The 27,623-nt window shown below is 55.8% G+C and overlaps 9 protein-coding genes across 9 annotated transcripts; 4 read left to right on the top strand and 5 right to left on the bottom strand.

Moving 5' to 3' along the window:
* Positions 1-246: 246 nt before the first annotated feature.
* Positions 247-1,068, bottom strand: INS49_001621 (uncharacterized protein; the record flags this gene model as incomplete). Its single annotated transcript, XM_043162446.1, has 3 exons — positions 247-689; positions 807-975; positions 1,045-1,068. 3 exons carry the CDS (start codon positions 1,066-1,068, stop codon positions 247-249), a joined length of 636 nt encoding a protein of 211 aa, XP_043030952.1.
* A 911-nt stretch (positions 1,069-1,979) lies between these two features.
* On the top strand, positions 1,980-2,329 carry INS49_001620 (uncharacterized protein; the record flags this gene model as incomplete). The annotated part of the gene is made up of 2 exons (XM_043162445.1): positions 1,980-2,228; positions 2,294-2,329. 2 exons carry the CDS (start codon positions 1,980-1,982, stop codon positions 2,327-2,329), a joined length of 285 nt encoding a protein of 94 aa, XP_043030951.1.
* A 207-nt stretch (positions 2,330-2,536) lies between these two features.
* Positions 2,537-2,920, bottom strand: INS49_001619 (uncharacterized protein; the record flags this gene model as incomplete). The annotated part of the gene is made up of 1 exon (XM_043162444.1): positions 2,537-2,920. One exon carries the CDS (start codon positions 2,918-2,920, stop codon positions 2,537-2,539), a length of 384 nt encoding a protein of 127 aa, XP_043030950.1.
* A 672-nt stretch (positions 2,921-3,592) lies between these two features.
* INS49_001618 (uncharacterized protein) lies at positions 3,593-4,683 on the top strand (the record flags this gene model as incomplete). The annotated part of the gene is made up of 2 exons (XM_043162443.1): positions 3,593-3,880; positions 3,952-4,683. 2 exons carry the CDS (start codon positions 3,593-3,595, stop codon positions 4,681-4,683), a joined length of 1,020 nt encoding a protein of 339 aa, XP_043030949.1.
* Positions 4,684-4,985: 302 nt separating this feature from the next.
* On the bottom strand, positions 4,986-5,692 carry INS49_001617 (uncharacterized protein; the record flags this gene model as incomplete). The annotated part of the gene is made up of 2 exons (XM_043162442.1): positions 4,986-5,498; positions 5,609-5,692. The coding sequence occupies 2 exons, from the start codon at positions 5,690-5,692 to the stop codon at positions 4,986-4,988; spliced, it is 597 nt and encodes a 198-aa protein (XP_043030948.1).
* A 1,227-nt stretch (positions 5,693-6,919) lies between these two features.
* INS49_001616 (uncharacterized protein) lies at positions 6,920-14,192 on the bottom strand (the record flags this gene model as incomplete). The annotated part of the gene is made up of 2 exons (XM_043162441.1): positions 6,920-13,795; positions 13,851-14,192. The coding sequence occupies 2 exons, from the start codon at positions 14,190-14,192 to the stop codon at positions 6,920-6,922; spliced, it is 7,218 nt and encodes a 2,405-aa protein (XP_043030947.1).
* A 1,367-nt stretch (positions 14,193-15,559) lies between these two features.
* On the top strand, positions 15,560-19,363 carry INS49_001615 (uncharacterized protein; the record flags this gene model as incomplete). Its single annotated transcript, XM_043162440.1, has 5 exons — positions 15,560-16,187; positions 16,268-16,414; positions 16,463-18,756; positions 18,809-18,905; positions 19,152-19,363. The coding sequence occupies 5 exons, from the start codon at positions 15,560-15,562 to the stop codon at positions 19,361-19,363; spliced, it is 3,378 nt and encodes a 1,125-aa protein (XP_043030946.1).
* An 892-nt stretch (positions 19,364-20,255) lies between these two features.
* On the bottom strand, positions 20,256-21,256 carry INS49_001614 (uncharacterized protein; the record flags this gene model as incomplete). The annotated part of the gene is made up of 2 exons (XM_043162439.1): positions 20,256-20,332; positions 20,428-21,256. The coding sequence occupies 2 exons, from the start codon at positions 21,254-21,256 to the stop codon at positions 20,256-20,258; spliced, it is 906 nt and encodes a 301-aa protein (XP_043030945.1).
* A 1,934-nt stretch (positions 21,257-23,190) lies between these two features.
* Positions 23,191-24,915, top strand: INS49_001613 (uncharacterized protein; the record flags this gene model as incomplete). The annotated part of the gene is made up of 1 exon (XM_043162438.1): positions 23,191-24,915. The coding sequence occupies one exon, from the start codon at positions 23,191-23,193 to the stop codon at positions 24,913-24,915; it is 1,725 nt and encodes a 574-aa protein (XP_043030944.1).
* Between the last annotated feature and the right edge of the window lie 2,708 nt (positions 24,916-27,623).

Raw genomic sequence — 27,623 nt, 5'->3', positions numbered from 1 at the left:
GGCACTGGACTGGGTCCTCTGACATTTCAGTGCAATCCTTCAGCACACAGTGGAGATGTGTGAATACCGTGAACATGCAATTCTCTGCACTAAACGCCTTTTGCTGTATTTACCCTCCATGACCCCCCGTGTGCCTTCTAAAATTGGGTGACCACGCCACAGCCCGCTCAGCACATTTCCCATGAGCACAGCCGTGAAACTGTAATGCGCACGCCCGCCTAGTCCACAGGCCACACCCAGCACCGATCAGCCCTTCTTGGCGGCCTTCTGCTTCCTCCTCCGCTCCCACTCGGCCCTCTCCTCGTCGTCGCTCCCGCTGAACTCGGCGTCGTCGTCGCTGTCCGCGTCCAGCATGGGCGCGCTGATGACCCCGTCCGCGCCCGAGTTGGAGCTCTGGACAAAGTCGCCCTTGTTGAGCGCGGCGTACTCGTGCTTCTGTATCAGGTCGCGCAGGCCCGTGTTGCGCGGGTCGACGAGCTGGAAGGCGGTCAGGCCGCCCTTGTTCTTGGCGCGCGGGTTGGACCCGGCCTCGAGCATCATGTCGACCAGGGCGTTGCCGAACTCGCGCTGCGCCTCGGGCTCGCTGTTGATCCACCGCACCGCCGAGTGCAGCGGCGTGTCGCCCTCCCGCCGGTTTGTGGGGTCGCACTCGAAGTTGTCCTGGTCGAGGAGGAAGTCGATGATCTCGTCTGCGGGAGGGCAAGGAGTGGGTGGTTAGCTTCCAGGACAAATGGGATCGTAGAGGAGGCGGTAGGGCTGGTTGGTGTTCAGGAGAGGGGGTTAAAGGGGGGTGGGTGGCTGCGTACAGTTTCCCTGGGCAGCGGCCTCGTGGTATAGGTGGTTGCCCATGACGGTTGTTGTGTTGTTCAGCAGGTCCGCGACCTCCTTCTCACTCTTGCCCTCGAGCGTCTCCTGCATCAGCTCGACGTTGTTGCGCCGGCAGGCCTCGATGAGGATCTCCTTTGCGGAGGCGCCCTGTGAGGAGGGAGCGGTGTCAGCAATGGTCTAAGCGGACAAGGACAGCCGGCATTTTCGTTCGCATACTTCGTGTTCGTCTTCAGGCGCCATCGTGAGGTTGAGCTACGGTAAAAACGTTTGCAGGGTGGGCGAAGTCTCAAGGTAGAGTGGCCCTGCGTGGAATTATAGGGATCCTCTGGGTTTCAGGGACAGCTCCTGCAGCCTCCAAGTGCGGTGCGAGTCTGGCCGTCAGGTGTGGTCGCCTCGCCCAGTCCGTGAAGCTTTTCCACAGCGTGAGATTTTGGTTTGCGTCGTCGTGTTGCTGGAAATACAAGCGTCGCAGTTTGAGTTGGGCGGACGTCACCCTTTGGGCCCTTCAAGCCGGAGGTTTAGGAGGTGGCAGTGACCAAGCCACGCACGCCTGCACGCAGCCGAAACCCAAGCACCCAAACAGCCCGCAAGCAACCTGCCGCCCAAAAGCCCGCCCCGCCGGCCGGGCCAGATCGCGTGGGGTACCTCCGTCCCAGCAGCGCCTGGCAATGCAACGAGGGGCCGTCCGTAGGTACGCGCCGTGCAGTGGGCCGCTTTAATTATTGGCGCCTTCGAGTAGCCGCCTCTCAAACCTTGGAGGGGCTTTTGCCTGCCGCTGGGCGGTTGGTGGGTGGGTGACGACTGCTGCTTGGATTCCCCTCCGTTTCCCACGGCAGCGGCCGAAAGACTCACTTTGGCCGATTTTTTGAAAAAAGAGCCATCACACGATTCCACTTCCATGTGATTACCAGCCATGCAACAACGGTGACACCGGAGCATTAGGCCTCATAATACTATTCTGGCCATTTCAATTGCAACTATTTGTACGACTTAGCAAAGATGCTGCTCTGTAAGGCCCCTCCCTCCCTCCCTTCTGCCTGCATGTCTTATAGGCGCACATCGCATCTCAATGCAATCGCAAACTAACCAACCCTCTCTTCTGTCGGGTTTCAGTCTGCCCCCACTGCGCAAACATCTTGACCGTGTCCGCCATGGACAACGGGCTCAACCGCCTCGAGTGCCGAACCTGTCCCTACGAGTACGCCATCACCGAGCCGCTCTACTCGCGGCGCGTCTTCCACCGCAAGGAGAGGGAGGATGTCTTTGGTGGGCCGGGAGCATGGGACAACGCTCAGAAGGGCAAGGCTCAGTGCCCCGCTGAGGGCTGCGATGGCGAGGAGGCCGCATTCTTCCAGGTCCAGATCCGCAGTGCCGACGAGCCCATGACCAGCTTCTTCAAGGTGCGTGCACCTGCGGCGTTTTATGCTGATGCTGTTGCGTCCCTCAAGCGCTGACTCTGTTGTAGTGCATGACTTGCGGCCATCGGTGGAGGGAGAACTAGTGATTTGACCCGGCGTAGCGCAGTAATCTTTGGGCTTTGGCAGTTGTGGTTATTTTCTGGCGCGGACGGGATTGTCGTAATCTGGCGCGCACAGCCGGCATCGACACTTGCATGGCAGGGCGTTTGGGTGTTTTCGTTTAGTGGTGCATCGTTTGGTTCTTGGTAGATACCAGGAGCCCCGATTAATTATTGAATCCTCCGCACCTCTCAGACCTCCTTCTCCTTGTGCCACTCGACGGCGGACTTTGTGCCCTCCTGGATCAGTGCCGCGACGAAGTCAGGACTAATGATGTCGCGCCGGAACCGCTCCTGCTGCAGCAGCTCGAGGTTCTTGAGCGTCGGGCCCGGGTAGGTGAGGTATTTGAGGTATGGTGGCTTGCTCCAGTACTGCAGGTACTTGAGGTACTGGACAAAAGCGGGCTGCTGGAGTAGCTTCTGGGCGGCGAGGTGGTTCAGGTAGTTCGGGTTCGCGAGCGACTGGACAAACTCGAGCTCAATCTCGAAGCGCGTGTAGCCGCCGTACTTGGGCTCACGGGGCTTGTTGTCCTGGTCCTCGCTCGGGGCGGCAGGAGGTGCTTGTGACGATGCCATGGTGGGGCTTCGGCAAGTTGTTCCTGGATGCCGTCACTGAATGGAGGAGTGGCAGTTGTTGGAAGTCGTCGCACGCAAGCCTGAAGCGGTGGGTGCAAGCTGGATGCGTTGGCCAAACTCGCTTATGTAAGCCGGCTCCGTTGGCTGCCCCTCCTCCTTATAGCTGGTCGGTCTTTTAAAGTTGATCCTTCTTCACATACTCGACTTCACTGCCCGGGCATCTCGAGGTTGGGATGACCAGGGCGGGAAAGGGGTTATGAAGGTGCTCAAAGTGTGTGTGGGGTTTGACCTAGGCTTCTGTCTATTGCAAGATGGACGGCCAACCAAGGGTGGATTGCGGGTATGTGCCCTCAGCCAACGGGGCGAATCTCAGGCCTGAGCTTACTCTGTTCTGTGTAGGCTTCTTGACATCGCCATTTTCCACTTCACTAGCTGACGCCTCATGCAGCCGGGCTCGTTTCTACATATAAAAATACAGGGACATTTATCCGATGTTACCACATAACTATACACTCACTATTGTTGCTCTACTTTCTGAACCAATACGCCCTTTTCGCGTCGGTTGTATGTATTGACTCGCTGACTGATTACACGTACTTCATCCGTGAGCTACCGTCCTGAAAGTCGAGAAACACACAACATACTGAGCCACTGCCACAGAGTAGCCAGGATATGTCGTCAACATCACAGATCAGGACCCGCCTTCTCATTCTCTCTGACACTCATGGCCACAGCCTCTTTGACCCGCAGACGTTACCAGAAGAGGCCAAGAAATATGCCTTCCACAAGCCCCTCCCAAGTGCAGATGTAGCCATACACTGCGGTGACTTGACCCTGAGGTCGCACGTCAGGGAGTACCAGACAACATTCGACGTGATGCGGTCGATTGACGCGCCGCTGAAGCTGGTCATACCGGGGAATCATGACTGCAGCATGGACGTCGAGTTCTGGGACAAGGACGTAAGAGCCCTCCCCTTCCCCTGGCCCACACATTCTCATGGGGTCAAAGATGCTCACCAATAAACACAAAGTGTTCAAGGAGAAGTTTCCTACCCAAGGACATGATGGCGCGCCTACTCCGCCAGCCACGCGAGACATACGAGGTGGTCGAGCAGGCCCGGCAGGACGGCATCCACGTGCTGACGGACGAGGGCACGTACCACTTTGTTCTCGCCAACGGCGCCCGGCTCACCGTCTACGCCAGCGCATGGACGCCCGAATATGGTCGTTGGGGTTTCCAGTACGGCGAGGGCGGCCACGACTTCGCCATCGAGCAGGACACCGACGTGGCCATGACACACGGCCCGCCCCACCTGATGCTCGACCGCACGAGGAGCCACGATGACGCCGGCTGCCCGTCGCTGTGGGATGCCGTGGCCAAGGCGAGGCCCCGGGTGCACTGCTTCGGGCATATCCACGAGGCGTACGGCGCTGTGAAGCAGTCGTGGGAGGGCCAGGGCGAGGATGAGCAGATGGCCCTAGAGCAGACCGAGAGTGGCGGCGGCAGCGGCGGGGAGATCACGCCTGTGAGTTTGTGTCCTGGGGACGAGGGGTCGATTCCTTTCGAGGCCGGCAAGGAGACGCTCTTTGTCAACGCGGCCATCATGACGGTGGCATATAGGCCTCATCAGTCGCCCTGGCTGGTGGATTTGGAGCTGCCGAGCCCCGATGATGAGCACCGGGCGAAGGCGGATAAGACACAGGACGTCTTATCGAGGCCGAGGACGCTCCAGGACGGATCAACGCCCGAGGAGGACCCATGAGCCGGGAAGAAGCCTGGCAAGATTTGAGCCTCAAGCAGATGCTCAGGGGTATCATGGTACAGGAAACCGCGGTGTGTGCTTGATCAAGATAATATTAGACTATCGTTGCCGCTGGTAATTAAGGCGCTCATTAAAAAATCGTACAGGTTTCCGAGATTATCCTTAGCCATCATTTTCTCCAAACTATTTCCCAGTAAACTCAAGTTATCGCGTCAATTCATTCGCTGAATTAATGTAACTTTTCCGTGCCACGACCCGCCCAAAAAGGACTTCACTCTCAGCACCGGAGATCATACCACATCCTACAGCAACGCGCCAACGATAGCCAGGAAACCACCCAGCAGCCCACCGCTGACAGCAGGGCCGGCGAACGCCGCAGCCGCCGTCGACGAAGTAGACGCGGCGCTCCCGCTAGCCGAGCTGCTCCCCGAGGCCGAAGATGAGGACGTCCTGCTGCTGCGGCTGCTGCTCTCGGTGCCGGTGGTCTCGGACGAGCCAGACGAGGCGGACGAGGCGTTGGTGCCGGTGGCAGAGGCGCCCGCGGACGAGGACGTGAACGAGGTGACGGAGGCGTTTCCGGAGGACGTGCCCGTGGCGGTGGCGCTACCGCTGCTGCCCGTCTCGGAGGCCGTGGCCGAGAAGGAGACGCACTGGGCGGAGCCGGCGGACTGGGCCTGGGCGAGGTCGCCCGCGTTGCAGTTGCTCAGCAGGCAGCTCGCGGCCTGGGCGCCGATCTCTGACTGGGAGGCGCAGGCGCAGGCCTGGTCTGTTGCTGGGGTGCAGACGGCGGAGATGGCGGAGGTGAGGCAGGGGGTCTGTTTTGTGCGCATGGGAGTCAGTGTATGAGGGCTGGCTGGCTGGCTGTTGGTGTGGGATGAATCTCGAGGACATCAGACGGGAGTGTGGGGTGGCGAGGAAAGCTTACAGCGCAGGCGGGTTGGCCTTCGAGACCTGCTTGGGCGGCGGCGAGGCCGGCGGCAGCAACGGTGAAGAGGATGGCGGACTTCATGATGTGCTCAATTGGTTGATTGATTTGCTGGTTGGTTCGGTCGTGAATGAGCTTGTTGGGTTCTATCGTGAGCTTGGTGTTTCGATTAGAAGGTGCTCGTTTGTGAAGACCGCGAGTGTTCTGGCTCCAGCAACGCAGAAGACGAGCCGGGCGAGCATTAGGATGGGGACCAGCAGCCGTTTTATTGCTTCCCACCAAGGCTTGCTTTTCCCACCCCGGCCCATCGACGGAACAAACCCCAAAAGCCAAACCCAAAAATTGATGAAGCTCCCCCGACTCCCGAAGAGGTCCTGCGCCGTCGACCACGCCACCCTGCCGTGTGATTTGTCCGCCGACCACCCCAATTTCAGCCCACGACAAAGCTTCACCACATGTCCTGCAGGGGCAACCAGCTCACATCCCTGCCGGTGCAGGGGTGACCTGCCCGAGCAGGAAGTGGGTGCGGGGGACGACTGGGACGATCCGCCTCGACTCTCAGCTGTCAAGATGAGGGGCCCACCCGGGCAAAAGTCTAAATAAACAACTATCAACGGCACTGTACACACAGTTTTGATTTTCATGCGCGAGACAGACAACGCGCAGGCACTCAAATAAATCTCACATGCATCTGCTCATAAGCCTCCCGCTACTGCAATGCGTGGGCGAATCTTTTCGTGGGCATGGACGCATTGACAACAAACCCGATTGGAAAGGGGCCAGGAAATAGCAGCACTCGTCTGAACTCTCCTGAACCATGTCTTGCTCCTATCGAGCTCGGCATCTTCGCACTCACGGCCGTAATGAGGTGACCGACTCAAGTCACCCTTCCAAGCGGACCCATAGCTAATCAATACCCGCCATGCCTGTCGGCATCGAGTCGACGAAATACCAACGAACATCAAATATCAAAGCAAACTCCTTCTCGGAGCCCCTTAAGAATTAGTCCCTTGATTATATATACCTGACCCGACGAGAGCTCTGAATCACCCCCACAAGTCCACTCCATCCATACCTACTTTGTACACTCAATCCATTATGTTGTCGTCCAACCCATGCCACAGAAAAAGAAAAGGACCAGTGCTCACACAGACATTCCCTCCCGCACCCGAAGGGATTATGCCACCGGAATGATGCGATGAGCAACAGTAAACGCCGACCGCATGGATGCCAATGCGCTCCTTCCCAACCGTCCCGGAAGCCCCGTCCTTTTGCCTTAATCACCCCGAGTCCCGGGGATCACGTCCCCCCCTACAAGAATCCCTTCGTCAGGCTTGGCACACGACTAATGCTGCTCTTCCTCTGGGGAATCGTGACATGGCTTTCCGCGCTCTCGTCCTCGTCCGCCACGCTCGCCAGCCCCGAGCTCCTCATAGTCGCCAACGTGCCTGACCTTGTCATGCCGCCGCGCCCGCTCATTATGCTGCCGGCCACGCTGCCCAGCACAGACCCTTTCTCAGACCGCAGCGTCTTCCAGCTCTCGAGTTCCCGCTCCAGCCTGGCCGCCTTCTCTTGTTCGCTCCTCAGCTCCCTTTCCGCACGTCGGGCCTGCAGCTGGTTGGCCGACTCCGATGACTGCAGCTCGTCGATCGTCTTGAGGAGCTTGTCGATCTTGTCGCGCATCCGGCCCAGATCCTCCTGCATCTGCGTGTTCTGCTTGTCCTTGCGGTCGATCTGGGTCTGAAGGTCCTTGACCGTGCGATCCACGTTGCGGTTGGACCGCTGTGATTTCGCACGACTATCCTCCTGTGCTTCAAGCTGGTTCTCGAGCTGGGAACTGTTAGTGGCGTTGTCATCCGGCGGTGATGGGAGCTCAAGGCGGGGAATAGGTGGACCCGGTGTACTTGCCTCTTGGATGCGTTTGTGCAGAAATTTGATATCCTGGCTCGCGCTCGAGTAGCCCTTGGTCTCAAGGTCCACAAGCCTGACTTGGACCTCGTTGAGCGTCTTTTCAAGTGCGGCCTTGTCCTTGGACAGCTGCACGCTTGACTCCCGCTCAACCACAATATCCTTCTGGACCTCGGATGCCAGAGCTTCGGCCCGGCGCATCTTCTCCACCGCTGCCGCGGCGACATCCTCCTGTTGCGCAAGACTCGACTTGAGCTCGAGGATCTCCTTGTCGATGCTGGCTGCATCTCGAAGCGACGGGCTCTCGCCCTTGGCAAGTTCCTCGAGACCGGCCTTGGCTTCCTCCAGCCTTGCTTCGATGCTTCGCTTCTCCCGGAACAGGGCGTCTCGTTCGCCAGTGACCTCGTCGACCGATGACCGCAACGACCGCACCTGCGAGAGAAGGTTGACAATCTTGCCCTGCGCTTCGTTGTGCGCGTTGACAGCTTCTTCACGCGAGGCAGAGACGTCCGCGAGGGTGGACTCGAGCCGCGACTTCTCCTTAGACCAGGTGGAGCTGTTGAGGACTTCGTCGTCCCACTTGGACCGAAGCTCGTCCAGCTCCTCGCGGAGGCGAGTGATTTCTGCCTGCTTGAAGAGCTTTTCCTCCCGAGCCAGGTCAAGCTCCTTGGTGAGTGTGGCGAACTCGGCTTGATACTTCTTGCGGGTCTGCTCCAAGCTCGACTCGGTATCCTCGATGTCATTAGCGCGCTGATTCCGATAGTCCTCAAGCTCGTGTTGCAGTCTCCTCTTTGCCTGCGTTGCTGCCTCCAGGTCTGTCGACATGTCCTCGACCTTCTCGTCCAGTCGTTGATTTTGACGCTGCAGATCTTCGACCATCTGGTCCATCTTCTTGCGCTCCGCCATGACCTCAGCATACGTGTCTTCGGCCTCCTTAGCCTGAGATTTTGCGAATTGCTCCGCCCGATTCGCCTTGAGAACCGCAATCTCGGCCTGCTCTAGTTTACTGAAGTATTCGTCCGCGCGGCTCTTGTACAGGTTCAGGCTGGCTGTCACATCAGCAAGTTTGGATGTTTCTGCGTCCAACCTTATCTGGAGATCAGAAAACTCCTGCAGAAGCTGATTGCGACTTGCTGCCTCCTGCTCTCGTGCCTGCGTCATCTCTTGCAGGTCACCCCTGGCGTCACGCAGATCCACCTCAAGCGTGGCGCGGTCATGCCTGAGCTTGTCATAGTGCACCTTGACGTCCGTTAGCTCTGCGACTGCGTCCCTATGGCTGTGCAGGAGCGAACGCCTGGACTCTTCTGTGTTGTTCAGCAAGTCAAGAATCTCCTCGTGTGATCTCGTCTGGATATCGCGAAGGGACAGTTCACCAGTGCGGAGCGCTTTCTCCAAAGCAGACACCTTTTTGGAAGAATCGTCCAGTAGACTGTGAAGACGGCCGTTGGCTTCCTCGAGTTTCTTGACCCGCTGGAGCGACGGGGATTCCCCGTCGTAATCAGGAAGCTCTGTGCCTGAACGCTCGAGTTGGCTCTGCAAATGACGATTCTGCATCTGGGTGATCTGCAGCTGGTTTTGGAGCTCTTCAATCTCAGCCTTTAGGTCCATGCGGTTGTTGAAGCTCAAGATGTCAGCAGTCTTCTCAGAACGGACCGAGTCGCTGCCTGGCTCGCCATCATTGGTGAAACGCCGCGATGGGGTAGATGAGTTGGAGATCCTCCGCCCATTGGTCTTTGACTTTCGGTAGGAAGGCGACATATCGAAAGGTGCTTCGTTTAGATCAATCTCACCGAGGCGTGGCCGCTCAGGTGACATTCGTCCAGCCCTAAACTCGGCCAGCTGAGACTCCGCGCCAGCTCTTGCTGCTGTCTGTACTCTGAGTTTCTGCTGAAGTTCTTCGATCTTCCTGACCAGATCGTACTTCTCGCTGAAAACACGCTCAGTAGTACCGTCGACTTGGACCGGGGGTGCAGACTCCGGGTCAACAACCTTCAGCGCTCGCAGCATTTGGGACCGAAGCTCCTGCAACTCCTTGTCACGAGAATCGATTGTTGCTTGGAGTGTTCGAACGGTGCCTTGGGCCTGAGTTCTCAGTTGCCTCTCAGACTCGACATTCCGATTCGCCTCCGCCAGTTGAACATTGAAATTTGACGTCGATTTCTCAGCATTGCGATTAGATTTGACCTCGCGTTGAAATTCGTGGTTGAGGTCCTCCAGGTTGAGCTGAGCTTTCTCGAGCTTCTTTTCCAGAGCCGCGGCGTTGACTTGTGACTCCCCAAGCTGCTTGTTGAGCTTGGTGTTCAGTTCCTCCAGCCTGGCCTTCTCGCGATGAAGAACGTTGACTTGTCCGCGAGAAGCCTCACTTGCTCTTGAACTAGACCGAGCAATTTCCAGACCCTTTTGCTGAAGCTTGTTGAGCAATGCACGATTGTCGTTTTCAGACGCTGTAAGACGACTCTTCACGGTATGAAGCTCTCTCTCCATCCGTTCCTTTGCCTGGTCGTTCTTCAAGCCGAATTCTCCGGAGGATAGGATCAGCTTATTGAGGTCTTCAACTTGATGATTCAGCTTGGCACATTCGTCCTCGAACCACTTCAGTCGGTCTTGTGCTGCGTCCAAGTCCTTTCGCAAGCTATCTTCTCGTTCTCTAGCGAGTTTGGAGGCAGCGCGCTCGCCAGCAACCTCAGCCTCGCGCCTCGCTTCCTCTGCCTGGCTGTAGGCAGCTCTGAGTTTTCGAATTTCTTGCCGCGCATCGTCACGTTCTTTCTCAGCCGTGGCCCGAGCATCGATTGCCCGTCTCAAAGTATCCTGCGCTGCGTAAAGCTCTTTCTCGATGACAATTTTCGCTTCGTTGAGTTGTTCGTACTCCTCTTGAAGCTCATTATACTTGTGCTCACTAAGCAAAAGTACATCGTCGCGGGACTGCCGCTCCCTACTAAGTTCCATTTGAGCCTCATACAGCTCATCCTTGAGGTCTTTGATCTGGGACTCCAACAATTGGCGATTTTGGTCTGCTTGGCTATCTTCAGATAGCCTGGCTTGCAAGAGCTTCTTTGCATCTTCAGCTTCTCTCTGGACTTGCGACTGCTGAGCCTTGAGAGCGTCAAGTTGAGCTTGCACCTCTCGCATCCGAGTGGATGCTTTATCTTTCTCGGTAGCAAGGGTTTTGCGCTGGTCCTCGAACGTTCGTCTCTCCATCTCGTACTTCTTGTTGTCCCCACGGAGCAGAGCCAGTTCGCTCTCTTTCTTACGCACTAGGTCTTCGTAATCCGTTGAGGTCTTGGACAGCGCCGAAAGCTGTTGTTGGGCATCTCGGTTCTCGGCCATGAGTTGCTGCTGTTTGGCCCTGTAGGACTGCAGCTCCTTTTCAGCCTTGTGGAGCTTCACCTCGGCATCTTGGTCGATCTCCAGAAGCTTGCCTTCCAGATCGCGTGTTTTCCTCTCCTTCAGTGCGAGTTGGCTTTGGAGCATCTGGATCTCTTCCTCCATGGCGGCTTCCTGCTCAGTTCGCTCATGCTGGCTGTTCGAAATATCTTCGATTGCGCGCTCGAGGTCTGATATGCGCCCGGCCAGCTCGGTTTTCTCTTCCTCCAACCGACCAATCAAGGCGGCAGCCTGCTCTAGCTGGCCACGGAACTTCTCGACATCCTCCTCGGCTCTCTTCTTGGCTTCAAGGAGATCATCGAGTTCGTCTTCGAGCTTCTCGGCATCTTCAATGGCACCAGCTAGCTTGTCCTCTAGTTCGGCCTCACGCTGTTGAAGACGCTTGAAGATCTCCTCTTTGTCTAGGGCCAGGGCGCGCTCGCTCTCCAGCGTCTGCTGAATGCGCATCATTTCTGTATGAACATTTCGTCGGTCCTCCTCGAGCTTCTGCCGGTTGGCTGATTCCTGCTGCATTTGATCATGGAGATGACGGATCATCTCATCTCGCTTCTTGACCTCAGTTGCAGTTCGAGTTGCACCCAGCAAAGGCTTCATTTTCACAATGAGCTGCCACCACGGATTTTGGCAAAGGTCAAGATAGACCCTGAAATTCTGCTGGATGACTCTCGTCGCCTCAGTGCGATACAGGCGTTTGTAGGCAAGTCTCCGTGCAGTGAAGCCACGGGCGACGGACTGGAAGCGTGCCATAATCTCCGAGATGAGCGCGTCACGCCGTTCTTCAAGCTCCGCGAGCACGCCAGCTCTGAAGAAGACCTTGCTTAACCCGACTCGGTACAGAGCTCTGTCCATCTTGAGCCTCTCGAGCATCATTGCGGCAGCTGCCTGACCTTCAAGATAGCCCTTGGGCATGTCCTGGCACAGCACCTCGTATCGCGCACGGAATTCGGCAAAGGGAAGTCGGTTGGGGAAACCCGTGCGTGCTATCCGGATGCCTTCCAAGACACCGTTGCATCTCAATTGATCCAAGACAAGGAGATTGTTGAATTGCTTTGGCCGCTTCTTGTGGTTGGGGAGAATGCAACGGACGAAATGAGGATGCGTCGAGTGTAATTGAGCCATCAAGCTTGACAACTGCTCCTTGTGCCTTTGGGCGACCGTGCGGAACAGGCCCTTTTTCACTCTGCTTCGTACGGCGACCGCTTCATCATCGTGATCTGCACAATCAGCAAACAAATTCGCGACATGCTTGTCCGTTGAAGCCGCCAGTAATCGGGTAATGTTGTCGTTCAATGGATCCTTGTTCTTCTCCAGCCATCCTTCTGTAGAGTATTCTACTTCGGCTGCATAATGCGTGAGGACAAATCCGTTTCGAAGTCTTGATGCCCGATACTTGTTGGACCTCTTGTCCCACAATGAGTGCAATTTCTCCATGAAGGTCTTGTCCGTCGCCTTTGGCATCACGCAATCCTCGTCGAGGCACGAGAAAATGCCGATGGGGTTTGGAAGCTCAATCAGGTCGATGGTCGGTTGCAAGTCGCGACCGAAATCAATGAACTGCCATTCGATCTGCTCCCGAGCATATTCCTCTTGCTCGAGAACGAACATGTGATGGTTGAAAAACTGCTGCAGCTTCTCGTTGGTGTAATTGATGCAAAGCTGCTCGAAGCTGTTCTCTTCGAAAATCTCAAAACCGGCAATATCGAGAACACCGATGAAGTGAGACTCGTCCATCCCCATTCCTGTTCTGTCCAGCTGTCGGTTGATTCTTGTGACAAGGTCGCCGAAACCTCGTTCGTAGATGCCTTTCGAGAGGGCGTCGAGGCCAAGCCGCACTTGCTCAGGAGTCTGTACTTTTTCGACCCATTCGCGCCCAGCCTTCACCTTGGGGTGGAGCAAACCTTGGAGGAAAGGCTCCAACGGGATTCCCAAGAGTTTGCAAACACGTTCCGCCACCTGCTTAGCGTCCGCCGCAAGTCGAGCCTGGTCAGTCGTGCGGCTCTCGTTCATCACGGTGATATTCCCGAGATGCAGAACAGCGGCCACTGTTCGGAGAACGGAACTCTGTTCTTTATCCGAGAAGCCCATCACATCAAAAGCTTCCATCAGAGCGTTCCACTCCTCCCGATCAGAAACACCCGCGATGGTGTCCTGGCCTTCTCGAGTATAAGCAAAGTCATCGACATCGAGCCCATCGAGCAGAAATTCTTGCTTTAACTGCCTGTCACCTCCCTTGAGTAGTTGGTAGAAGACGTGATAGTTCCGCTCGTTCGGATTGATGCGGACTACACGAGACTTTTCGAGGAGGTACCAGTCGATGAAGGCGCCTGCAATCATGCCGTTGCGAGAGAACTCTATGCGTATGAATTTACCAAATCTGGACGAATTGTTATTCCTCACTGTTTGCGCATTGCCGAAAGCTTCCAGTATAGGATTGGCGCGTAGAATCTGTGCAGAGAGGTTCGACTGCTGGCCTCGATTCCTTGAAGATGATTCTGAAGGCGCCACGGCGGCGAGATACTGAATGACCTTCTTGGTATTTTCTGTCTTTCCGGCACCAGACTCTCCCGTGACGAGAACACTCTGATTCTCCCCTTCGTCAACAAGGTTGCGAAAGGCTTCGTCGGCGATAGCAAAGATATGTGGTTTCGTATCCTCCCGGTTTCGGCCTTTGTACATGTTGACATATTCGTTGGTATAAATGGGTATGGGGCAGTACGGGTTGACTGTCACCAGAAACAGGCCGGAGTACGTATAGATCAGGTCAGACTGGTACCTCATATGGAGGTTGTGTACAACGGACGCCTCGTTCAGATGGGTCAGCTCGGCCATGTCGCTGGCCTTGTCGAATTTTGCCGGATTGACCTTGTCGGCGCTCTCGGCGTCGACCTCGCGTTGCTGCAGGAAAAGATTAGCTTCGGCCCAGTAGTGCTGGGTTCAATCTGTCACCCACGCTTCCATCGTCACACTGGACTAATATGCGATTGCCACCAAGATCCTCGACCACCCATCCTCTCACAAAAGCCGTTTGGGGGTCCTTAAGCCAGACATATCTCTTCCCTGAGAAGTCATTTTCGCCTTCTATGCCGTCCACGACGTCGGATCTCTGCCTCATCTCGTCACTCTTGATGAAAGAGGGAGCGAATGTATTGGACTGTGGGGTGTCCCCCTTGGACACGTTCCGCACATGTCCTTGCTTGGTGTCGCTGCTGCCGGGACTGAGGGTAGTGCCAAGAGATTTCCCGCGAACATGGCCTGGGGCATTTGGCGTCGAAGATGTAGAAGGAGGAGACATGGGCGATGGGAAGAGTGCGGATTTCGGTCTGCCATTACTTGGGGGTCTCGGCGACGGCGATGACTGCCTCATGAATGGGCTGTTGCGTACGGTGCCCATGTTGCATCTGCCCAGCTTCCGTGGTCTCTGGTTGGGGTGACTGTCGTCGGTGACGAGGTGCTTCGCGCGGGTATCGGTCTTGGTATAGGTATGGGTGTGGGTAGGGGTATCGAGAAAGATTCAAAAAAGTCATGTAAACATCAACAACCCCCGGTAAATCTCCGAACGCGACCGCGTGAGAATGGTGCAAATCAGAGCGGCACGCGTGTGCAAGACCCAACACAAAGCAAAGGAAAGCTGGATATCATGAGCATAAACTCCTGAGCTGTGCCAGCAATCTCATGTTAAAGACGACGAGGAATGATGGCGGCGATCCAGTCGATATTGCAGGTGAATTGTTGGTCACGATGTGGTAGATGCAGTCTGGGAAGGCGAGCGGCGGCCCAAATGTTCAGGTACCACTTCCCAGCCTTCCAATTGCTGCTCCTTCTGCATCAAAGTAAACAATGACGCCAGGGCAACTGCGGATCCCTGCAAATCCTCCAATGGCTCTTACCCAGTCACAGCCACCCAACACTCACCCCAACCGCCCACTGCAGGGATGGGGCCCTGAGGCTCTGGATGGCCCGTGCTGATCAACGTGCAGAGACGGCATAGCAAGCTGGGCCCTGTGACTGGTCCAAGCACTATTCCGTTGGACGACCCAAAACGGAACGGTGCCAAAAATCGATCAATCTCTTCTCGACGTTCCAGGCCAAGGGATACAGGACAAACGACAGCTCACCACTGCCTGCCCTCTTTGTCTGCCCAGCATCTACTCCGGTGCAACTCACGGCCAGAGGAAGCGCTCGCAAAGGCAAAGCGGCCGGCTGCACAATCCACCCAGCCGCTCCCGGGACTATTTCTCCATCCAAGCTGAGGCCCTCCATGAGTTTTGCGTTCCGCCCGCGTTGACTGCGTGCCAGAGACCAAAAAACCCTTCTTCGCTCGCTCGTCCCGCAACCCCACTGATCGGTACATCACTGTATCGCCACCAAGTTGTCAGCTACCGCCACCTCTCCCAACAGGTTCATAAGCACGTTGGTAGGCACGTGTCACATCTCGCGCGTCTAGTTTCTACTGCACCTTCAGAAACCACTGCCCCGGACCTTGGGCTGTCCGCCGCGGCATACGCTTTCCACAATTTCCTTGCACTAGTCTGCTACCCGATGATGCGCGTCCTCGAGCAGCTCATCACATCCCGTTGATCATCTTCGCGCGGTCAAGTTCTGACGATATTGGCGCCTCTCCTTCTGACCACTTCAAGCGAGCGCGTCAAGAGCGCCAACATGTCCCACTATCCATATGGCTATGGCTTCCAGGGCCAGCAGCCGCCCCAGCAACAATACCCTTACCAGCCCTATGGTGCCTACCCTACTCCAGGCTATGGCGCACAACCTCGTCCTCAACAACAGCCCCCGCCTGCGACAGGCGACTACTACACTGCAACGCAGTCTGCTTACGACTACAATGCGAACAACATTCCCGGCCTCGGCACACCGTTGACAGCCCCTCAGTTCCCTGTTCCCTTTGGCGGGCAATGGGATCAGGGTGGCTATGCGGCATCCGCCCCGCCAGCCGCTTACCCTGCGTACAATGCCTCGACTTTTGTCCCTATGCCACCTGCTCCGCCGTCTCAAGCGCAATCTCAGGCCCGCGTACCGCCGTCACAAGAGCTGCAACCGAAGCCGCAGTACAGACCAGATTCTGCGCGTCCACAAAGCAAGACGCAGCCAAAGGAGGAGCAGTTGAAGGAGCAGTCGAGGCAGCCGCTGAAAGATGTCGACTCTCAGGACGAAGGTGAGATCAGCGATGGCGAGTTCGACGACCTCTACGAAGATGTCTATGACCAGCCGGTCGTGCCGCCAAAGACCAAAACAGTATCCCCGGTGTCCTCCGAGGACCCCGCTACAAGCAGTACGGACCAAGCGGCCAATTCTATGATACCGAGATGGACGAGGCGTCTGCCTCGAATGGTCATCCTGAAGCTGCCACAGATAAGCCACCTGGCGGTGAGGTTCCGAGAGAGCAAGAGCCAACGCGCGCAGAGCGTGAACGCTCACGGTCATATTCTCCGTACCTGTCGCCTAGGGAGATCGAACAGGAAGACCCAAAGCTACAAGTCAGGGCAGAAGACCCACAAGGTATGTTGGCAGGAAACGGAGAGGAAGACCATCACTGACCTGGCATAGGACCTACTCAGGTGCAGAATAACTCGACTGGTAACGATTCCATCGCTGTCTCGTCTGCTGGCAGTTCTCCAGACGTTCAAAAGCAGGTCATATCCACCGATCAAAGCAAAGAAAACAATGATGCCATGGGCCATACAGCCCCAGGTGCAATTGCTTCGCAGATTTTCAGGAGCCTGCCCGAAGCTCAGAATGAAGCTAAGAAGGCGATCCTTCGATTGTTGCCTCATGGTGTCAAATACCAGACATATCTCGATGAGGGCTTTGACGAAAAGGTGATGAAAGAACTCTTCACCCAACTGAATCTTGCCCCTGTGACTACCGATTCTGCACCATCTGGGAAGCCTGCAGAAATACAAGAGCACAAAACCCAGGACCAGGTTGCGAAGCCATCTCAGGCTGCTCAAGCAGACGCTATGGCAAAGAAGCAAGAGGAGCGCAAAGACAAGATCGCTCGGCTTTTGGCTGAGAAGAAAGCAAAGGCCGCGGCGGAGGCCACCACAGAACCCAAAGCTCCCTCGGCAACCACATCTACCGGTGCTTCGACGCCTTCGACGACACCTGCAACGAAACCCACCACCCAAGCGCAGAAGACTTTACTTCTGCAGCAGAAGATGGAGGCTTTGCGCAAGGCACGAGAGGCTCGGACCCAGCAAGCTAGCCAGAAGCCTTCTTTGCCCAATGCGCCGAAAAACGATTTTACCCAGAAGCTCTCCCCAGTACTTCCAACGCCAGGGCCGACAATGGCAGCGCAGACATCGGGTGCATCAGATCCTACTGCCCAGGTTGGCACACCGTCAGGAACGCTACCTGGGCCTCAAGACCGTTCACGGCAAAATTCAGGCTTCCAGAGCCCAGTTCCACCTGGATTGTCAAACAAGCCGATTAACCAGAGGAAGCGCCCTGTAGCAGCCGACTTTGTGGATTACCCGACAAAGATTGTCAAACGGCCCTTTCTCCCTAGCCGGCAAGCCTCTTCATTGGTCATCAGTGTTAGCGATGATGAAGATGAAGACGACGATATCGATATGGAAGTGGATTCGCCTATCGAGGACTCTCCTGCACCGACACAGCCAACCTTCAATCTTCCCCGGAGAGGGCCCTCAGTCCGCGACTACCCTCCACTCACAAATGCTGGTCCGCCACGACACCTATCCAGTCCCGCGCCCGGGACACCAGGTGGGAAAGCCCCCACTGTTGACTTGAAAGCTATGGAGAAAGCAATTGCAGATTATAAACGCAAGATTCAGGAGGCAGAGGCTCGAGCCAAGGTCAAGCCCAGCACCGGTTCTTCAACCCCTCAGTCGCCTAGTGCTGGAGGCGCGACACCCACAGAGCAAGCTATGAGGCCCGTGGTACAACGCGTAGTATCTACCAGCGATGTGGACGATAAGAATGGCCCATCCGCTCAGCTACTACAAGAAGCTGAGGCGGCAAAGACCACAAAGCCCCATGTCTTTTCACCCCCTGGTGGGCACGCTAAGATTGAGCGTCGGGTGAGAAAAGCAAGCGCTCAGTCCCCCCGACTCTCAACTAAGCTCCAGGATAAGATCGCTGAACTGAAGCGGATGGAAGAGGAAAGGAGGCGATTGCAGGCCGAAATTGACGCCGAGCTGGCTCAGCAACAGGGCATGGAGGAAGAAGACATGGAAGAGGACATGGATGAGCTCGGTTCTGACTCCGCCGGAGATCACGTTTCGGAGAACATGCCTCCAGACAAACCTACCACCTCTAGTGATGAGTCAGTTCAGGATGAAGCGGGGCAGACTGCTCACGACGGCCCCTTGCAGTCGATGCCCATGGACCTAGAGTCCATGTCCGGGAAGTCAGACTCGGAAGCGGAGCCTTCTACATCCGCATCCTTGGCTCTAGCGTCAGCTGCTCTTGACGAGACGGGGAGCAATCCGTTATACTCTTCAGACCCCGATCTTGCCGGTGATGCTTCTCAACTCCCGGCCAGTCAGCCGGCAGAAGTGTTGGCCGCCATCGCAACATCTGCGCCCACCGAGGAGCATGCGGTAGCTGTCGCCGACAGTAACACGTCTGATGATTATGAGCCCCCAGATGCGGCAGGCAATGACCGCAACATGAACGACTCCCCGCCATTCAGCCCTGCTCCCGCCGAGAATATTCGCAATGCGGACGCCCCAGGCGGCGGGTCTCAAGAGACTGCTCCGCCTTTGGCCATGCCTACCCAGATTTCGACTGCCACGATACCCAGCGATGACCCGACGATCGAAGCGCGTGCGGACTTTTTCGCGCACCCTTCAGCGCGCACCGCAGACGTCTCCGGAGAAGTATACATCGTTTCCTCGCTTCACTGACCGCAGTTATCTAATTGGTGAAAAGGATGCCCACGAATCTGTCCCAGCCGAGCAGACCTTCTTCACCGATTACGAGAGCCCTTTGCGATATTACCATGCTTTCCGATTCCACCCCAGATACAGTGAGAGCGTTGCAGGCGGACTCAAATCATTGACATACAGTAATAGAATCGATCCAAAGAGGGAGATCTGCCCCGATGAATTGGACGGGCGAGACTGCCCTAGAGGGAATGCCTGCCAATTCCAGCATTTTTCACACATGGTTGCTCCGGGTAAGTCAAGTTCCCCTCGTGGCAGGATTGCTAACTGTAGTGACACGCCCGCCGGCCTACCCCTCAAAAGCTGACTGCGACTCCTTATCCTGCCAGATGATAAGATTATTCTGGAGCTCGGCAGCTCAGACGACTTGGCGGGAGACCAGAAGAAAACATTCAACAACGGGCTTAGAGAGTTGGTTGCGTCCTTCCAAAAGTCCAAGATTCGAGACTTCAAGACCATCGCCCAAGGGATCGTCGAGTTCCGCCGCCGTTTCCTTGGCGACTCTTCCAGGGTTCTTCACCTTGAAGGCGTCAGCATCTGAGCCACGATCAACCCACCTGGTTCCAAGGTCTCTCAAGGCTGCATCAAACGGCCACCCCAGTGGCGCCCCATTAGTAGATGACCCCACGATTATGCATTTACCCATCCTACCCCTTTTGCTGTTTTTGGTTTTTGCGAGGAGTTTTGGCATCGGATATACCATTAGGCGGCATGTCTTCCCCATTTGCGGTGCATCTGGCGGTGCACACTGCGTTGCATCTCTGTTTCATAGCAGCCACGCCAGCATTTTTTGGTCCATCGGATGGCAAGAGGAGGCGTTGTGCGAATATGATACCCAGCTTCCACCCCAGGGTTGTAGTACCTAATTCCACAACTCATAATACGGCGGGAAGAAAAAGAAAAGAAAAGAAACAAATGAAAGAGGAGCAGTGAAAGAGGGGACGAAAGCAGAAAATAATGATTGATGTCGGGGTGGTAGCCTATCAGCTGACTGTTGTTCAATGGGACACAGTGAAGCTTCTTGGATGGTGGCATCCAAGTATGCGTCCCCAGCGAGACCATGGGTCCTGGGCACGCGATATTACAGATAGGTGATACGCGACGAGTGTGCAATACATGAAATATCCTCCAGACGCAGGCTTTTGGACTGAGTGACTTGCATGATACGTAACTGCATCCGCCAGCGATGCCGAGTCCTGGGACTCCTAAACTGAGGACAGACCATGCTATTCTATGTGAGCCAATTTGGTAGCGGTACACTGCACTTCTCATATGACTCCAGTGTTGCGCTGGAATTGTGAGAGTGCTACGGAAGTCAAGCTTAGTGTAGCCTCAAGGATCAATCCACCCGTAGAGCCAACCAGCTACGCATCCTTCGTCCCAGTCCCCCCATCTTCATTGCTTACATCGAGACGGAATGGTGATCAGAAACATCAATGGTTGATCTTGAGGGAGAAGTCAACGTGCGGGACTCCCTGGTGGATCGCACTGGTCGACAGGATATCGACATCTGCATTGCAGCCATCAGCATCACTCACCGGCACAAACTGCCCGAACATGAGCAGTCAAGGAGGTTTGCGGGGGGAGGGGGGTTGCACGACTCACCATTCGTCACGTACTCCTCGGCATTGTCGAGCGTCAGGCCACCCGAGACCTCGACCAGGAAGTGCCTCTTTCCGGCCCAGCGCTGCTTGAGGCTCTTGGCGGCGACCTTGACGCCCTCGCCCGAGAAGTTGTCGAGCATGACGACGTCCGCGCCTGCCTCGATGGCCTCGTCGGCCTCGGCCTCGCTCTGGACCTCGACCTCGACCTTGAGCGAGAACCCGCCTGCGCTCTTGGCCGCGGCGACGGCGTCCCGGATGCTGCCGCGGCTCCAGACGTGGTTGTCCTTGAGCATGATCATGGAGCTCAGGTCCATGCGGTGGCCGTCGGCGCCGCCGACCATCATGCCGTACTTCTCGACCAGGCGGAACCCGGGCGTGGTCTTGCGCGTGCCGGCGAGCTGGCCGCGGTACCCTGCCGACCGCAGGTTGACGAGGAACCCCCTCGACATGCTGGCGACGCCGCTGCAGCGCGCGAGGATGTTGAGGGCGACGCGCTCGCCCAGCAGGATGCCCCTCGCGGGGCCCGTGACGGTGGCGACCTTCATCTTGATGCCGCCGCCGTCCTTGTTGCGCTCGACGTGCTGGCCCTCGGTGGCGTGCCACTCGACGGCGCAGCCGGTCTGGGCAAAGACCTCGTCGAAGAAGGGCACGCCGGCCAGGATGCCGCCCGACTTGCCCCAGAGGGTGGCGGTGCGCGGGGCGTCGCCGACGACGAAGCCGCCGTAGTCGAAGGAGGGCGTGTCCTCGGCCAGCCAGGCGGTGATCTGGGTCTTCCAGTGCGACGGCAGGAGGTGCTCCAGCGAGCCGTGGTCCAGCGGCATGTCCCGCATCTTGACTGGTGGATGGTTGGTGGTGGTGCAGAGAGTGTCTTGGGTGTCTTGGGTGTGATGCGATTGTGGACCCTGGTTCATGCACGACAGTCACACAGCCTCGTGTAAGTCAGTGTGTGTGCGCCTGTTGGTCGCAGGAGTGGCGATGTCCGGAACTGAGGGACTTCGGGTTCCCAGGAGATACGGGCAGGTATGGGTGAGGGCGGCACACTGGGAAGAGGCAGGCGCGGGTTGTGGCGTTCAAACAGTCAACGTCAACATGGCAAATTCCAAACTTGAGATTTGTCTTGGTGATTCATCCCCTACAGCCAGAGCCTCTCATCCAACCGAGGGGCAAGCAGGCGACCGACCACCCAAGGGAAAGGTCAATGGCGGGGAGCTGTTCTTATCTTATCGGACCCCTGCCTTGAGCAGCTGGCCTGCAGCTGGCCTGCAGCTGGGGCCGGCTGAAGGCTCTGGCTTCGTACCTAGAGATTATCTCGACCCGAAGGGCTGCCAGCAACACTTAGTTTTTTTAACTGTCAAGATAAACAAGGAGACTGCAGTTATGCAAGACTTTATTTACTTACGATATCCTCCGGCGAGGCTCATCGATTGAATTACAATTCAGATCTTGGCTGTCAAGGTTGTTGCCACCATCCTTCTTGTCTTGTCAGTTGGATCTGTCTCTGTGCCTTGCCACCACTTCCCATGACCAGCCGCGATCATTTTCTCTCTGGGAGCTCGATATCGCAGATGCCAGCATTTTGTCTGGTGGGAGTATCTGAGAGACATTGCCTGAGCAATCACAACTGACTTCCCATACTACTTTGAGAAATAGGAGGGTCTCTGCTCACTACTTAAGTCACTTCTCTTTTGCGGGACACCAAGGCAACCAAGAACTTCTCATTGATGACAAATTTTCCACAGGAAGCCACCGTATCCTTCTCTTCAACATCAATCTCTTTCGGGAACGTTGATTTTTCATGAGTGAGTTCTGGACCGCTCGGCGACAAGGAAAATGTAGGCGAAGGATGTGTATTTCATACAGCACGTCGTTTGACAGAAAAATGCGGCGATTTATTGGGAAATTCTGAGTTATTTTTCGAATCGGTCTCATAAGCGCATGTCGGAACCTGGGAGTGCTTGTCCACCAAAAGGATTCAAACAGACACTTGAGGCCATCAACGTCAATGCAATTGGTGGTGCAATTGCGCTGGACTCGGAGTTGGTTCTCAGCAGGCTGGTCGGTTTTATAAAAATCATCCAAGTCCGTCCTGACATTTCCAAAGCTAACTATCATCCCCGCCTCCACCCAAAAGAGGGTGGTGCTGTGTTCCCAAAGGTTGAGCCTCTTCAGCACCGTTCCTGCTCGGGTGCTGTCACGCAAATGGGCCCCGCTGGCTCTAGTACAACATGTCCATGGGCGGACCCATGAGGGGTGCGTCCTGTAGTCACCATCAGAAAGGGCCTCGAAAACAAATATAGAAAAACAGGTCGGGTTTATGTCTGCCTACCAACGTGAACGCGTCTAACCTGGCGGATGTTTTGGGAAGTTTGAATACTTGTTCCTCGGTCAGAACCAACACAACTCCCTTTAGCGACCAGACACAGTAGCCATCTTTTGGCCAGCCATGCTCTTTGACAAGAGAGATGCACACGAGGAGGGAACGTAGACATTGAATAGTCTCGATTGCCTAGGAGTTACTATGTATTACAAGAGCTTAGTAGCGCTAGGCACCAACTCGACCCCCTGCAGGACGTGGTGCAGTGGATTCGGTCGGTTCCGCAGCGGTCGAAGATCCCACGAAGCGGGGAACAACCACGTTCTCGGGTCTGCGTAGTAGTCATCTACCGTGGAGTTTCCGCATTGTGCGCTGGTGATGCGAAACTCGGCATTTCAAGGGATGTCGCCCAAGCCAGTTGCAGGAACCGATGGTCAACATCAACAAGCCATGGACTGGCTGCGACGATATGCGACGGGCTATCACAAGTGGCGACAGGCTCAACACAATGGTGCCTCCGTCTTCTACCGCCCACTCGGCGTGGTGGAGAAAGGCTTCGACAACGATGGTGTCTACCATGAGGGAAGAGCTGACATCAACTTGGCCATGTCCTTTGAGGTCAAGACGACAAAATCAAAGGCGCAGCTGAGGCGGCACATCCTCCTGGCATGGACCAACCTGCGTCTCAGGCACACGCTGCTGTGCGCCGCCGCCACAGGACCAGCAGACTACATGGATCACGACGCTGTGCAGAAAAGTGATCGATTCTTCGTCATAGCGAGTCCAAACGGCTATGAGCATGCGATTGACTCGGCGCAAGGCCCGGTCGTCTTTCTGGACGACCACTACTCGTCAGTAGATGCTGGACAGCTATACTTCCATGCGCAGAACGTGGCCAGGACCTTCGACGCAGCAAAGTCACTTGTCAAGGTCATGGTGCTGCCTTTGGAGAAAGGCGGAACCTCGACTTATTCGCTACGCTTCTTGTTTGTCATGGCCCACCAAATCTCGGACGGCCTCACCAACGACAACTGGACCGGAGACTTCAAGCAGCTCCTCAACAGGAAGACTGATGAGCTCCAGTCCGCAGCCCCGCCCCTCATTTCGACGTTGCACGAGCGGCTTCCACCCTCACAGGAAGACCTCTACCCACCTATATCCGGCTCTCGCGCACGGCAGCGATGGTTCTGGGCGATCACTCTTGTGCTTCGCCATGTGCAGAAGCCGCTGCCACCGGCGTTCCCAAACCCGCTCCGCTACCCAAACGCGCCGATCAAGGCTGCCGCGCCAGAATTGAGGATATTCGACAGAGTTATTGACTACAGCAAGGTGCCCCCGTTGAACGCTGGGAGGGTGGCGGCTCACATCGGCAGGGACGGAACCCGCCGGCTGCACAGGGTCTGCCGAGAGGTCGGGTGCAGCATCGGAGCCGGCAGCTTCGTCCTCGCGGGGATCGTGATGATGGAGATCTACGAGAAGCGCTTCCCCGACGTCCCTCTGCACGAGCGCCGTGCTTTCATTGGGTCTTTCCCCATCAACCCGCGCCCGTTCTTCAACCACACCGCGAAGCCCGACAGTCTGATGCTCGCATTCTCCGACGGCGTCGTGCTGCCCTTCCTCTCATCTGACCTCGACCTTGACGGGCGGATCAGGCTGTTGGTGCGCTCTGCGCAGAGACAACTTTCGAGGTATCAGAAACGGCCCCGGAATGGCAAGACCGTGAACATGCTGGAATTCATGGGGCCCAGGGGCGCTGGCAGAGTCGTCGCCATGAACTACCTGGACGTGATCGAGCGCGCAAACACCAAACTCCCAGACCACCTTCGCAAGGAGTTTCAGTATCAGAAGACCCTTCCCAAGCAGGTTAACCCAACCATGGCAACCTGCGGTGTTAGTTCGGTGGGCAGGTCAGACCCTGGGACAACACCCGGGCAGATCGACCTGAGCAAGTCCTTGGCCGACGAGGAGGACGCTCTGATAGCCGACATCAGGAGCACGACACAGAATGTGCGGCCCAGGGACGGCGAATTCCTGGTTGGAATCTGGGGCAGTGATGACTCCGTCGACGCAAGCGTCAGCTACGACTCTTGTGCTATCGACCCGGCGTGGGCTCAGGTGTGGAAGGATAAGATGGAGACGATATTAGATGGTCAGAATGGCCAAGCAAAATTGTAGATATGAACATGCTGAAGATTCAATATACATGGCTGATGTATAATCGGGACTCTTTTCACTACTTTGGGTTTCTCCTGAAGTCTTCATGCGAAGATACTGGCCCGTTTCACTAACGCATATGTCTGAATATTCCTGTCGAGCACGTGTGGCGAGGGTCACACAATCTGGGTTCTTCGGCCGTGGTCATGAATTCTAGACATTGAGCTGGAAATCCGGACGTCGCCATGATGTTATTTATGGCTGCTCTCGAGCAAGGTGCTACGCAGAATTGATGACTTGCCCATGGGCCTGTTGCAAAAGAGAACGTATTTGAGGTAGAGAGGGCTTGTGAGGCGAAATCAGTGGACTCAGTTCACTGTTTTGACCGATTATCGCTCATGGTTCGATGCGGACTCGACAAAGCGAGTCTCCTGAGTGAGTGCTTCGTAGTAACCCCAACAGAGGACAAGCCTCCGGCTTAGACGACAATGATTAATTTGCCACAGGCTGACCTCTGCTGTCAAGCAATTACTCCAGAAAAGACTTTATGGTGCTATCCTGATTCTAATGGGCGTCACCATCAACACATCCACATGTTGATGTGTTTCCCTACAAATCATGTGCTTTCCCACATCAAAATTGCAGCCACTGCTCCCAAAAGACCCTCAGCACAAACAAGTGCTTGTAAAATTGATTTTGAACTCAAGTGGCTCGAGCAAAATACCAGATAAAAGTCAATTTGAACTCAGGTATACAAGTAAAAGAGACAAAACAACTCAGGTAGCCTAGAAAAAAACGGCAGTAATGCACCCTCTCACGGGCGCAATGCATTGCCGTGAGAGGGGAACAAAGGTCGGAGCACCTTCTACATGACTCTCCCAATTGTTTATAGAAGCTAGCAGGCGACTTCTTCTACAGCACAGATAAACCGCAGAGGCTCCGGTCCTCCGCAGGGAGTGGCTTGGGGTTGGAGTTGAACTCGGGAAATTTCGGAATTTTCAAGAATTCAAGTCACAGCCTTACACCACTATACTATCTGCTGCGTAGATTCCTTGCCCCCAGCTGGGGGTTCGGCGAGGGGCACTGCGCTGGGGGCATTATAAGGACGAGGCCAAGGTTGATGTGGTGATGTCGCGGGCAGGTCGCGGGGCGACGGGGGCGACGCGACGCGTGGCGGGGTTGGCCGGCAACATGGCTGGCGATAGTTGGCGACATGATGGGGATTGCGATGCACGACCCCGCGGCGCGTCTGCTGTCGAGAAAAAGTGCGTGTGTCGAGCGCATCATGGCGCCGACGAGGCTGACCGCGAGGAGGGCCTCTCTGATGACTGCACCAAGCCACGATGCGCTACCAGCGGCGCCACCGGCCACGATCGAAGAGCCACGCTCTGAAATGGACCAGAAGAGCTCTATCCATGCGTGGCTATGCTTCTTTAGCGAAATGATCCCGATAGGTAGTCCTGGAGTGGGTGAAGGGGTCACTCGTTACAAGTTTGAACTGCAGTTTCCTGTTGCCACGACATGACCTGGCAATTCAGCTCAAAATCCAACAGAGTACAACCCATTCCCAAAATAGGCAGCAGGAGAAGCCTTTTGGAAGGAGTGAGTAGCTGGTTAATGAGAATCGCTAGTTGACTCCCCCCTTGAGCAGGTCTGGCCGAAACTGAACGACCTTGATTTCAGGAGGGCGAAATGAGCCTCTCCAGTGTCAGCTCTTCATCTAAGTAATATTTACACACTGACTAAAACGCAATAAGTGTTTGGTCTATCTGTGGTGGTTGTGGTAGCCTCCGCCGTCTTTGTTGCTTGTTGTGTGAAAAACAAAGGATGTCTCAGCTTCCAGATTTCCTTCCTGAAAATTGGCATGTCCATGAACATGTGCCATTTTTTACAAAGACGGGTTTCCAGCTCCAGCTGAGGACCCAGTCAAGGACATGTCACACAAAACCTGATTAAATGAGTTGAATTGATTCAGATATTGTTATTGCCAGCACCTATCTACCTGCGGAACTGCTCCTTCTCCTCGGCGGAAGTTCCACCATCTTCCGGAGATACGGAGCCCCAAAGTACCCAAAGCCATCACCTCCACCGCCACACGTGAGATCCATACCTCCTATCCTTCTTGCGCGCCTCTGATCCTTTCCTCGCCAGACCCTTCCCACCAGAATGGCACCCGTTGTCCTTGCACCAGTCGCAGAGGAGCGCTGGGTTGACGCACGGTTGGCGCACATGCTGTGTTCATCAAGATAGGTCAGCTGAGTTTCTTGGGCCTGATTCTGAGTTTCATGAAAAGTGCTTGTGTGAATACGAAAGCGACTGAAGGGGCGGGAACGGGTGCTGATTATGAGACGAAGCGGAGGGACGCGGGGGTGTGATTTTGGATCGTTACCAGAAAGAAAATCGGGAGAAAACCATCAGAGCCATATTCCACGAGAGAGATTGAGCGAACGACTGCGCAGGGCTCATTCCAATGTGTTAAACATGTGGATCTAGGTGGGGCTCAAGCCACGTCTTGGGCATAGGAACTTGTGGCTTAGGTGACGGTGCTGGTGGCTCGGGAGCTGGTGTACTTGCGTGTTCGTCTGGACACTGGCATGGCACGATTTGTGCCTTCGGCTGCTCTTCTCCGTTGTTGGACATTGTCAGATTTTACTGTGGTTGTTGCTAATTAGCTTTGCTTGCGTCTCTTTTTTCCAAATCGTGAATCGATAACTCGCTGATAGCGACAA

This window comes from Diaporthe citri (genome assembly GCF_014595645.1).
Source record: "Diaporthe citri strain NFHF-8-4 chromosome Unknown scaffold_1, whole genome shotgun sequence".
NCBI lineage: Eukaryota > Fungi > Ascomycota > Sordariomycetes > Diaporthales > Diaporthaceae > Diaporthe > Diaporthe citri.
Note: the sequence above shows the minus strand (reverse complement) of the source record. Positions and strands in the feature narration are given on the sequence as shown.